The sequence below is a fragment of the Ceratina calcarata genome, unplaced genomic scaffold (genome assembly GCF_001652005.2).
Source record: "Ceratina calcarata isolate Rehan_Ccalc_2016 unplaced genomic scaffold, ASM165200v1 scaffold127.2, whole genome shotgun sequence".
Classification (NCBI taxonomy): domain Eukaryota; kingdom Metazoa; phylum Arthropoda; class Insecta; order Hymenoptera; family Apidae; genus Ceratina; species Ceratina calcarata.
The window spans coordinates 732,434-744,894 of NW_017133727.1; the positions used below are offsets into that span (position 1 = coordinate 732,434).

The window sequence follows — 12,461 nt, forward strand, 5'->3', positions numbered from 1 at the left end:
CACTTCGTAATCATTTAGATCCCTCAAGGTCCTGGCGATACAATTAAGGTGAAGATAAGCAGAAACCAACAGCCTTCATTGTCATTAAGATTTATTAGTATTTTTTTAAAATTCTCTTTCTTAATATGATCGCTACATAAAATAAAAAAATGTTTACAAATTTACGTGATCATTCGATAGATTTATACCGTAACATTTTCGATTTAGCGTGTTCCCATATTCGATTATTGGTGGTATTTAATAAAACGTGGATTACATAGGAAGAAGATACATAATTGAAGGAAAACTTTCATTAAATAATAAAAATACTTAGCTAAGTAGATCACATAAAAGGGAAGCTACATAGACGATTACATTAAAAAATTAGTAAAGATAATACTTCTTTTCCACTTGTATAATATGTATAAGCGCTTATTTTACATAACATTATGTAAAATGTAATGCATAGTGGAAGCGTAATTGATTTTCTTTTGGTATTATTAATAGATCTAAGTTAGACATTGGATTAATTAATTTCATCGAGAGAAGAAGTATCAACAATATTGTACATAATCGTTTTTTTTTTACATATATGACTTTTACATGGACGATACATATTTCTTATTCTGTACAGTATCTAAAAATGTTTATCAAAGTTGCCGTTATACTTCTTACGTTTCAATTAAATAGTATATGCGCCAAATATATATATTTACGATTACATCGGAGTTTAATACGGAAAAACTTTCGAATAGTTGCTCCCTTTTTTTTAATAAAAGAGAGAAATATGGATAATTAAATTGCATAACAAAATATCGATGCATGTATTATATCGAGAAGACGTGTTCAGTTTTCTTGGACAAGTTAATACACTTACAAAGCTATATGCATGCAAGACGTAATGAATTATGATCCGTATACGCAGGTCCCTGGAAGTATTAATTATATAATTAAACTCTATCCTTTATATACATAACAAACAGTTCTTTTATAAATATTTGACGATATTTAAATAATCCTGAAACTTTCAATTGATTTCAAAATAAGCACGATCCACACTTATCATACTCGTTTATATTGGAAGCATATGTTCATTTTAATTTTCTCTGTCGTACGAAGAACTGATATTGCATTTCGTTTATAAACTTTATGTTTTTTGATTATCATTTCTCATCCAACTTCAATTCCAGTTGTATGAATTCATTTAAATTATATAGCACGTGTATAAATTATACATTGTTTCTCTTTCAAAGCATCAGCTAACTATAAGTAAATATTATTTCTATGCTTGACACAGTTGCGTTTACCTACTAATAGCTTTAGCTTGTTGTGCTTTGTACATTTTTAGGACTTTCTTACTAGGTATCAAGGATTGACTTAATCCTGGCCTCTTTTTACGCTTATTCATTTGGTTATTTTCTTGATCGATCTCATCATCATCGTTAATAGCTACTTGACCGTTATACTGGGTCTGGCAAATAACTGTTTCTTGTGGTGTTCGAATTGCTTCTAATTCAGCTACTGTGCGATGTAAATCAGAGTCGTGTGCAAAGGTGCAATTATGTCCAAACCTGCATCTACCCTTTCTGTAGTTCCAGCAGATCTTTCTGCCATTTATCATTTTTGTATCATCAAGGGTAGGAGTCATTTTTACATGTTTCTCAAGAATTGCACTCTTCGCCTTCTCTGCCTCGACAAATGGATTTGAGAAGACTGAAGTTTTCATAGTGGGCAACCCATTAAAATCTGGAGTTGGTAATGGAAGCTTCTCTTTGGAAGATGATTTATTCACCTCACTGTTCTCGTTGTTTTCCTCTTCCTCGTCATCCTCTTCTTCCTCTTCCTTAAAACTAAGAGTTAGGCAATATCAGATTACAAAGAACAAAATCAATCTGATGTGTACGTATTAAACTGTGATTTAATGTTCAGAACCGGGTTAATAAACATAGAAATCGCATAAAACAAAATGATCAAATGTGAACGTGAACATCGTATTTGACTTTAATCGTGTAATTACATGAATGAAATAATTAATACATTTACATGAAATTCAATGGTACGAACGTAATGACATGATAATAACTCGGTTGATAGTTAAAATTTACGTAATTATGATGGGTTAGATGAAGGTCCAAAACAAACAATCGGAAAATATGCTAATATTGATGAAAGCTTACCTGTTATCGGCACCATCCGAAATATCTCCGCTGCTTTCCGAACTCGAGGAAGTTCCATAATCCGCAACCAAGGAAGCCATCGTTCTTACCAATTAAGAATTATACTAACAAACACTAATCCAATATAACCATTATAAATTGTTATGCTACTGACTGTACAAAATCTGGCAATACTGCGAACGCGAACGTCACCGGAAGTTATTCATGACGTCGTCGTATTTTTGAAATTAGCGGTACGAGACGAAGCCTCAAGTTCTACTAGGCTTATTTTTATTATTTTAACCAATATTAATGTTCTTACACATCGAGAAACAAGGGAATACGAAGTACACATTTACTCGATTCATACACGATTTATTTACGAACACGAAACACCGTTACTACTTATAACAAAATTACATGAAAGGTTCGCTTCCAATTGGGAACTGTTCCAAATCGAAAGTCTTCTACCCGCTAGTCCCTTTTTTTCTATCAATAATCTCGTGTTAGGCACACGTGCCCAGTATTTTCCTAAATTTGGGAAAACTTCGTTACAATCTTTACTGCTTTTAGGTATCGCTGTGTTGTTCCACTGAGTGATCAAATTAACAGTTACGAATGACAAACAAAATTCTCTTGCAATAAAATGGCATATATTTGCAAACTTATTTAGTGAAATCGTCGTGGCCTTATGGTCTCGGGAGAGATGAAAAATGATCGCTGGTAGAGAGTCAACGATTATGATTCTTGTGCGATAGCCTGTTTTCCTTTCCTCTTTCAAATTAAATACTAAGTATTCCAAAACTTCGGTCAACCGTTGCCAATCGTGTATGCAAGATATTCTTATTCGTTCCATAGTTTCGTTTATGATCTAGAATTGAAATAGAAATATATTTTATTCATCTGTTACATCATCGTACAGTTATACGCTTATTATATGTACCTGCTCATCACAGTTTTTGTTTAGTAAGATCTGTTCTATCCTTGAAGCAGAAAAATCTCTCTTTGTATCAATGTATCTTACAAGATTGCGAGGTTCAAGGGCAGTATTGGCTGCAATTGTTAAACATAATTGGGTTTTCCCACTTGCAGGTACGCCACAAAATTCATATATTTGGCCAGGGTGTAAACCACCTTTTAATAGATTGTCTAAACTGTGTTCGATTTGAACGTTAATGCTTTAATAAAGTTGGCATTAAATACTATTTCATCTTCTATTACCTTGATATATTAGTAGGAACTATATAATTCTGTTCTATCTCATAAACATCAGAGGCACTCTTTATTCTACCTCCAAACTTGATGTAAATATTTGTTTTAATTTCGTAAATATCCTGTAAATTTAATCTCCAAATTAAAATTTCATCAATTGCTCCAAAGAGTGTAACTTTCTTAATAAATTTGTGAATGCATACTTTAATCGACAATCCTGTGAATCTTGCCAATTTCTCCGAATCTTCATTTATAAATTGTATAATAGTAGAAATGTGTTTATCTTGTAATTTGACTATTACGTCATTTGATAATTTTGAATCTACGTGTGGACTTAATTTTGTCATATTTGATTAAACGTTTCACTATCTGACGATCATTTAGATTAAATTTTCGTTTCGTTAAATTTACATTACAAAATCAGTTACATTTAATTGACCACATTCCTACCTTCGAATCTATTATCGAACACATATAAACTTCCGGAATGCTTTAACTTATGTTTATTAGAATAAATATCGCATGCTTGATTATGAATAAAAATGATCTTCCGAGATTCCACGTATTATTTTAAACCGGATCAATAAAATTTATCCATCAGTTTATTTTACCGTGTAAAGGAAGACTTGAAATAATCATACGGCATACTACGTAGATCAGTGCTAATGTAACAGTGAATACATATGTAGTTCCAAAAGATGATGCGCCGAGTACCGAAATGACCTCAGCGTCATTCTTACGATTGTGCGTATTACACGCGGGGGCACCTCGTTAACGCACACTAGTATCAGAATCCAGTAGAATCAGAGAAACGTACGACACAATTCGAGTATGCTAAATTGCAGTTGTTATTCGATTATCATTCACTCGCGATCCGTTATAAAATCGACCACGGTTTTCTCTCTAAAAATTTATCGAGACGTTGCCATTGTGTTTAAAAATGTGTTTAGCATACGTTGCTTCACTAGACCGTGCGCATGTGTTCGCTACGTGGCCATGTATCTCTATGAATTTGGTTAGGGAAAGAGACGTTGGCTGATGCCAAAGGCGACCACATGAAGATCGACGAAAGAGTAAGTTAAAATACTTTCCTTTTTCACTATTATTTGCTCTCGTACCAGAAATATTAACTTATAATGGAACTTGGTTAATAGACACGTGGTGTAATTTCAATGTAGGTGTATAGATCGTAGATGTAGATAGTAGATGTATACGTATATGTATGTATTCGTATTCAACGTATATAGTTGAATGTTAAGTTCATTAAAATTTTATCAAAAGGAATGTTTCATTAATACATTATTCTACGAACACTTCTTAACTGTAAAGAATTGGTACAAGGAATTGGGAATTAATATTTAATTATGTAATTAATGCGTTATCAAGTAAACGGACCACGTGGTCGGCGGCTGTAAGCAAAAAGTGTAAATGTTTAAGGAGATGGCTATATAATTCTACGGTATCAGTTTGTTTGGATAATGAGTTGAATCGAAACGTTGGGATAGCGACTTCGTATCTATTATCAGGAATCTAAAATGATGTAATGCTATTTGTAATGTATGTATGCCCATATTTGTCGATTGCTGGATTCCATAAAACTGTCGTTAAAAGATGATATAAAGTTCGTACTAGAAAACAATTCTAAACCAGACGTTCTAAACTTTTATCGGATATTTTGTGAATAATCATTAGTAAGTGATGATACATTTAAGTAAAGATCAGACAGCAGTAGTTTAACGTTTTCTATAAAAATTGTTCACGAATCTAATCCGAGCCTCGATATAATAAATGGTACAGCCCAGTTGTTAATAATTGTAGTGCATTTAATCATGCTTGCGATAGCAGATTTTTGTGGAATGCTTTTACTTCCAAGAATAATAGTTACTGATTTGAGTTGTTAGTCGGAAAAGGAGTCCTTTTAATATTTTTACCGTCGACCAATGGGAGCGGTTCGACGCTGCCACGTTGCCAAGTATCCGGTCCGGTTCGACCAATCGTAGACCCGGCGAGCGGTCGGAGCGGCATCTCTCCGTGGCTTGTATAAACGTGAAGTAGCCAGCAGCTTTCGGCCTGGTCGCGGTCGAAATTTGTCGGGAGCCGTCGCCATGTTTAGAAGTGTGTGCGTCCTTGAGCGAGTCGAGCGAAAATGTTCTGTAAAATATTAGATATAGCTCATGCACTGTACATTACGTGAGGTACCTAATTGCGATTTAATGCTCGCCGATCACGGGTGTAACAATTATTTTCGTGGATGGCTCGCCTACGTCGTAGAATTTTGTGATTACATTATGGTAAGTCCGCCCTCCTATCAGACCAACGCCAATATGGCGGACGAAAAATTTCCTTTGTATCGCCGCGAGGTTCCACTGACGCAATTGTGAAAAACGTATTTCTCCTCATTGCGTTACCATCCGAACGAACGGAAAGACTGTTATTTCGTTACCAAGAAGCCTGGCTAAACCATTGGTAGAACAATTATTATTGTTGCATTAACGCAAACCGATATTTTTCTCCTGAGAAAACTTGAACGCCCCGAATGCTTCATATATCGCACGTTTACGTATTCGTTACAATCTTTTGATATTTTAAATGACATCGTTTATTTCAATGTTCAGCCGATACCGCGTACGGTTTTCCTATTCCTGATGCTGTGATTTCTTCGCGTATTTTTTCTTCTGCGCATTATGCACGTTTTACAAATTCCAATGTGGTGTATCAGTGAGATCAACGGAGAAATTTTGATTTCGGCGCTTTTTTCACAAATCAATTAACGTTCTTATTTCGACTCATTTCTATTACTTCGGCTGGAATAAACTCTGAACGCGGATATTTCAACGAGATTTTTACAATAAATCGCTCGTGTACCTTGAGTAATCAGAAAAATAAACTGTTGTTAATAATCTGAGAGACTCGAGTTTGTTGTTTCTTGCACATGTTTTTCTTCTATTAACGATTTCATACGTTCACTTTTTATTACGGGATAGTTGTACGATGGTTAATGAAGTTTTATAATCTCGTGTGTACAATTTAGGACTTGAAGTTGTTGATATATTTTTTTTCAGTTTTTTGTGTTTGGTGTTTCTTTTGTTTATGTATTTGTTGTTACATCTTGTTAGCGTAGCCTGAATCTGTATGTGAATATATATCTGCAACATTGCTATTATTATTAATTTTATTTTATTTCCTTGTTATCATTCACGTGATTGTATGAATAATATGAATATTTACGTTATAAAGTATAAATAAACTCCAGATTTCTCTCGAAATTCAAACTTTTAGCATTAATATTGAGAATTGTAATTCTGTTCAATTATTGTATATGTTGAATAATAAATTTCGTAAATATAATTACCGCTCATTACATTTCTGTTGTGATTAATGTGTGGTTTAATAAATAATTTTTCGAATGCAAACTGTGTATGAAAATTCTATATAGAATAATAAATTCATCTCGGAATATACCTCAGGGAATAAAAACATAATCAATATCGTATACTCTTATTAGAAGAAAAATGTTACTAAATTGTGTTATAGTGTAATGAGTGATAAGGAGACTACACCTATTTTACCGCCCCTAAACGGGGGTGGAGGAAACAATGGGGGTAGTAGCGGAGGTACACCACAACAAACTGTTAATCTGCAACAAGTCCTTGCTTCTGCTCAAGGACTTAATGTCCTCACCACCGGTGCTGGACAGCAATTTGTTATTACTTCGCAGGTTCCTGGTCTCACACAGGTAAACACTTTGGTTTTGTTTTCTAAAACGTTTTGTACAATGAGCGTTCGAATGACTTGTGTGGTTGTTAAATGGTCGCAGGTTCTACCAAATAATGCAACGACAAATGCAAGCATTCAACAAGTCGGCGTTACAAGAATCGTTAACATCAGTGGGACGCCTCCGTGTACAAGCGTGGGGATCGCAGGTGCAAGCAGTTCGCCTCTCGCTTCCCCTAATAGACAAGTTTCGCCTAAAGTTGTTTTAGCAACATCCCCGAAGCTTGTTCGAACATCGATTGGAAATATATTCGTTGCACCGACTTCTCAAGCTTCCATGCAATCACCGCCTGCCAGGAAAAAGCTGAAGTTAGCGGATTCCACTGATGTACCAACTATGATCGCCGACGACGCGATGAGTTACACGAGGAGGATCATGGAGCATAAAATGAAGAGGATGCGTGCAATACGAGAGAAATACGCAGAGAATGCATCAGAATTATTCTTTCTCCATGCCGGGGGCAATATGATGGATTATCAAACTTGGAGGAAAAGGCCGCCGACACCTCAATATCTGCATTTTTTACGCCAACATAGATTAGATCCGGAAGACGACGACGAAGATTTAACAGCCCCACTGCCAGCAATAACTGAAATTCCGTTAACACCGAGTACCACGCCAACGACAGTTTCAACAATAGTTCCTGTGAGTCAGTGTGCAGAAGTCAAAATTACTGTTGCTCCGGTCGCAGTGTCGACGACGTTGCCTGCTGCCGTAGCCCAACTAAGCCAGCAAGGTACAACACATCATTCTACTATAATAATTCCATTCTCTCCTATAGAAATAATCTTTTTACTCGGCACCAATCATGTTTCTTAGAACATTACAGTGCATTTAGACCAAATAAACAACTCCTTGTACGCCACCCGCTTCGAAATGTTTATACTTCTTCCTTGTCGTCTGGAAATTGACAATTTGTGGAAGAATGTTTGCATTATTTAAATTTGGAGTGAGAGACGAACGAGCATTTGTTCGTTCGGTCTAAATGCACCATTAGAAGGCACACCATACATTTCCACGAGAACACATATTACAATACTTCGAAAAGAATTCAAATGTCACAGAATATGTTTTATGAAATCGAAATAATTACTTTGCATAATAGGACATATACCAGGCAGGCCTCAAGGCGGCCGCCATGGCATGGTGTTTGCCTTCAGAGCAGCAATTCAGTCTTCACCAGTCACTGCTCACCCTCCACCCACTTCTACTCTAGCACCTACGCTCATTATAGGTGACTACTGCAGGCATATCATTCGATGTTTAGATCCATTCATTTTTCATTTCCAAAATGATTTTTTCAAAATACTTGCTTATTCTGCTACTCGTCGAATTTGAATATAGCCATTGCCTAATGCTTTCACGTGTGGGATCAAGCGGAGAAATGATCAAAGAAGCACAAGCAGTAAATACAAAGACCAAGCATCACTTAATTTCGATTGCGTCGTATAAAACATTTTGCGTTATTAGTAGAACATTTTATTATGATCTCAATTGAGTAAATCTAATTCAAGAGTCGCATGTTTCTTGAGGTAATATTTAGCTGTATTTCATGCACTTCACAATTCACTTTCATTCCTCAAGCTATGTTTTCCATCTTGTTCCATTGTTTCCACTTCTACAATATTACTTGTTGTTCACATAAACCCACACCGACGACTATTTCAAGCTTACCTATTTTGAAGTAGTCACACTATGTGGGTAAATTAACTTACAGCTTATGTAAGATTGTTTAGCGATCTGCTATTCAACCCAAGGGCGCTGTTGATACACGCACATTTCCTACAAGAATTTTTCCTGCCACTTTCGTTCGTCCATTAAATCGCTTCCTTATTGTTACAGGGAACGCTCCGATAGTTACAAGTTCGCCAAAATCTGTAACAACTGTGGCAAGTCCAGTGACGGATAAACCTAGCACAATAGCTACAACTGTAACAACAACTGTTACCACTATGACCACCCCTACTCTTACCCTCACCGAAACTATAACTACCACTACTAATACTACTGTTACTACCGTTACTACTACTACTGCTACGACAAAAGCATCTTCGATGCCTATCTTATCTACTCAGCCAGTCGTCAAGCTCGTGAAGTTACCTGCCTCCACCGCGACTACCACGTGTGATACCACAAATAATCAAGAGCAAATAGTAGAAAAAGCGAAACAGGAAGCTTACGTCATGCAGAGGATCGCGGAACTGCAACGTGAAGGTTTGTGGTCGGAGAGAAGGTTACCTAAAGTGCAAGAACCGGCTCGTACGAAGGCACATTGGGATTACTTATTGGAAGAAATGGTCTGGCTGGCTGCTGATTTTGCTCAAGAGCGAAAGTGGAAGAAGGCAGCAGCAAAGAAGTGTGCGCGTATGGTACAGAAGTATTTCCAGGAGAAGGCGATTCAAGCGCAGAAGGCCGAGAAATCGCAGGAGCTTCGATTGAAGAAGATCGCCGGGTTCATCGCTAAAGAGATAAAAACTTTCTGGACGAACGTGGAAAAGGTGAGTTACCGATTGATATCAATTGAAAGTTTACCCCACACTATTAAGCCGACGATTTCAATGTATGCCAATTGAAATGGTGTGCTCGTTGTGGGAACAGCAAAGTCTGCTCATTGTGTATGATTGTATTGACTCTTGCGGTATAATCAAAGTATTGGTGCAGGACATTCACATGAAATAGCAACGAGTATTTTATTCGGTTCTCTTTCAATATGTTTTATAGTTGGTGGAGTATAAGCAACAAACAAGGCTCGAAGAAAAGAGGAAGCAAGCGCTGGACCAGCACTTAAATTTCATCGTGGGTCAAACGGAGAAATATTCAACCTGGTTGACGGAGGGGCTTAATAAAACTGAAGGCTCTCAAAGTATACCGGCTTCTATAAATAGTTCTCGAATTTCTTCTCCGATTCCACCTGGGAAATCTCACTCCGATGGTGCGGAGCGTATTAATTATGTCATCTTCTTTATTCTTTTGTCATGTTTTTAATTACTTTTTCTTAATGCAGAGGACTTCCAACCTAATCAAAGTTCGGACGACGATGAGGAAACTATAGCGAAAGCAGAAGAGGAACTGAAATCCGTGACGAATCATAAAGAGGAAGTTGAATTACTGAAGAAAGAATCGGAAATACCTTTAGAGGATCTCTTAAAAGAACTACCGCCAGACTACTTAGAAAATAGAAGTAAAAGCTTGTCACCTATGTCGAAAGAAATTAAGGAAGAAGTATGTTTAATATTTCTCAACTTATATAATTTAATCATATTGTATTTTATGTTGACTAATTCATTTTTTGGACAGGAGATCGAAAAGGCAGCGGATGGAGACATGGATTTCGTTGCCGCATCGGATGAGTCCTCGGACGAGGAGGAAACAATTATGGAACAAGAGAAACTAGAGGCAAATACGGATTATAAACAAGAATTGGATGATCTTAAAGTACGCACAAGCTTCTTTAAACGCGATCAGAATGAAAGAACTTTGTCTATAAGAGTTTGGTTATTTTAGGCTGAGAATGAAATGTCTATCGACCAACTCATGGCCAAATATGGGAACGTGGGAGATGTTCCAATGGACGTTGAACAAGAGTCCACTCAAGGTAAACATTTCAATTAACTTCCCTTATACGAATACTTGTGTATATTTGCACTGATGATGATATTCTACCAATCCTGATGGTTCAAAAAATGGTTTTCATTTCTTGATTCCGATTCCCTGATGTAACTTGAGGCATTTGTCTGAAAATAAAACATATCGCTGACAACTTAACACGTGTAATATTCCGATTTTAATACATAATTGTTTATTTGTTTAGATTTTGATAAGGAAAGTGCAAAAGAGGAAGAGGGTCAAGAAAATGATGAGGAGTCCACAGATGACGAGAGTGAAAGCGAGGAGAGCGATAACGAAGTCGAAGACGAATCTCAGACGCAATCGGACAACGAAGCTGATATTGGGCTCAAGTCTCTATTGGAAGATATATCCATGGAAAAATCAACGGACGACAAGGCTGGGGAAATTGATCATTCTAATGCTCGCGATGAAATGGATAATGTAGCGGCACTGGCAGAAAGTATTCAACCCAAAGGAAACACATTGCTTACCACCAGTGTAAGTTTTGATGCATTTTTTCTTGTAGCAGTAAATTATTATAGAGGCCTTTCTATCCAAGATTGTGTAACAATAATTTGCACACGATCATTTCAGAAAGGCAGAGTAATAGTGATACTTTCTTGTGATAAATAAATTATTTAATTTATTTTAAGAAATCGTCACGATAATTTCTACAAAACATAGAAATCAAGAGCGAACAGCTTTTAGTAGTTGCTTAATGAAATTCATGTTTTCAGGTTGTCACAAAAATTCCGTTTCTTCTGAAGCATTCGCTTCGAGAATACCAACACATAGGATTGGATTGGCTTGTAACGATGTACGATAGGAAGTTAAATGGTATTTTGGCAGACGAGATGGGTTTGGGTAAAACCATACAGACGATCGCTTTACTCGCGCACTTGGCGTGCGAAAAGGGTAACTGGGGTCCTCACCTTATAATAGTACCAACATCTGTGATGCTCAATTGGGAAATGGAATGCAAGAAGTGGTGTCCTGGATTTAAGATTTTAACTTACTACGGAACGCAGAAGGAAAGAAAACAGAAAAGAACAGGTAATAAAGCATTACTGTGTACTATTTTGAATAAACGAGAGAGCAGTATTTTTTATGTCCTATCTAATTTCAGGGTGGACGAAACCTAACGCTTTTCATATATGTATAACGTCGTACAAGCTGGTCATACAGGATCATCAAAGTTTCCGAAGAAAAAAGTGGAAGTATCTCATATTGGACGAAGCACAGAATATAAAAAATTTCAAATCACAGAGATGGCAATTACTACTAAATTTCCAGACACAGCGGTAACTATTTACGGTTCTAAATATGCATAGATGATCTCATAACTATTACGATTTGTATACGAAATACATTGTTAATTTACAGACGATTGTTACTCACCGGTACACCTCTGCAAAACAATTTGATGGAACTGTGGTCGCTCATGCATTTCTTGATGCCAAACGTATTTCAGTCGCATAGGGAATTCAAGGAATGGTTTAGCAATCCCGTTACCGGAATGATCGAAGGCAACAGCGAATACAATGAAAATATTATACGTCGTCTGCATAAGGTTTGTACGTAATTTATTTTCATGTGCATTATTTTACTTACACCAGTATTCGCTACCGACACAGACGCGTGTAATTATGTATCACCTGTCTGTTTTTTTTTTTTATAAATAGCGAAATATTAAGAGATTCTCTATTAAAACTCGCGTGTCAGAATATGTG

General features: G+C 36.4%; 3 protein-coding genes and 1 non-coding gene across 7 annotated transcripts in view; 2 read left to right on the forward strand and 2 right to left on the reverse strand.

The window, feature by feature from the left end:
• Positions 1–88: 88 nt before the first annotated feature.
• On the reverse strand, positions 89–2,346 carry LOC108627836 (uncharacterized). Its single transcript, XM_018029364.2, has 2 exons — positions 2,157–2,346; positions 89–1,829 (listed from the first exon to the last, which is right to left on the reverse strand). Exons 1-2 carry the CDS (start codon positions 2,234–2,236, stop codon positions 1,283–1,285), a joined length of 627 nt encoding a protein of 208 aa, XP_017884853.1. The 5' UTR covers positions 2,237–2,346; the 3' UTR covers positions 89–1,282.
• A 147-nt stretch (positions 2,347–2,493) lies between these two features.
• Rad51D (Rad51 recombinase D) lies at positions 2,494–4,038 on the reverse strand. The gene is made up of 4 exons (XM_018029139.2): positions 3,551–4,038; positions 3,357–3,469; positions 3,079–3,289; positions 2,494–3,006 (listed from the first exon to the last, which is right to left on the reverse strand). The coding sequence occupies exons 1-4, from the start codon at positions 3,692–3,694 to the stop codon at positions 2,515–2,517; spliced, it is 960 nt and encodes a 319-aa protein (XP_017884628.1). The 5' UTR covers positions 3,695–4,038; the 3' UTR covers positions 2,494–2,514.
• Positions 4,039–4,293: 255 nt separating this feature from the next.
• The window catches only part of dom (domino helicase), a 20,791-nt gene continuing 12,623 nt past the window's right edge, over positions 4,294–12,461 (forward strand). For 3 of the 4 annotated variants that reach the window (XM_018030226.2, XM_018030197.2, XM_018030216.2), the window contains exons 1-12: positions 4,294–5,638; positions 6,882–7,083; positions 7,165–7,858; positions 8,965–9,620; positions 9,844–10,054; positions 10,127–10,344; positions 10,420–10,557; positions 10,627–10,717; positions 10,934–11,229; positions 11,469–11,784; positions 11,858–12,032; positions 12,115–12,301. In XM_018030226.2, coding sequence (XP_017885715.1) covers positions 6,886–7,083; positions 7,165–7,858; positions 8,965–9,620; positions 9,844–10,054; positions 10,127–10,344; positions 10,420–10,557; positions 10,627–10,717; positions 10,934–11,229; positions 11,469–11,784; positions 11,858–12,032; positions 12,115–12,301 — 3,180 coding nt within the window. In that variant the 5' untranslated portion in view covers positions 4,294–5,638; positions 6,882–6,885. The remainder of the gene's footprint in view (positions 5,639–6,881; positions 7,084–7,164; positions 7,859–8,964; positions 9,621–9,843; positions 10,055–10,126; positions 10,345–10,419; positions 10,558–10,626; positions 10,718–10,933; positions 11,230–11,468; positions 11,785–11,857; positions 12,033–12,114; positions 12,302–12,461) is intronic. The other variant, XM_026816055.1, reaches the window with a different exon arrangement.
• On the forward strand, positions 9,653–9,787 carry LOC113464828 (small nucleolar RNA snoR639/H1). The gene has a single exon (XR_003389688.1). It is a non-coding gene; the product is annotated as a small nucleolar RNA snoR639/H1 (small nucleolar RNA).

Excerpts from the sequence above, each read along its gene's own strand:
- LOC108627836 (XM_018029364.2), bottom strand. The coding sequence starts at position 2,236 with ATGGCTTCCTTGGTTGCGGATTATGGAACTTCCTCGAGTTCGGAAAGC. Across the intron at positions 1,830-2,156 it reads TCGGATGGTGCCGATAACAG|TTTTAAGGAAGAGGAAGAAG; the intron begins GTAAGCTTTCAT and ends CCTAACTCTTAG.
- Rad51D (XM_018029139.2), bottom strand. The coding sequence starts at position 3,694 with ATGACAAAATTAAGTCCACACGTAGATTCAAAATTATCAAATGACGTA. Across the intron at positions 3,470-3,550 it reads TCACAGGATTGTCGATTAAA|GATATTTACGAAATTAAAAC; the intron begins GTATGCATTCAC and ends TTAAATTTACAG. Across the intron at positions 3,290-3,356 it reads GTTCCTACTAATATATCAAG|TTTAGACAATCTATTAAAAG; the intron begins GTAATAGAAGAT and ends AATCGAACACAG.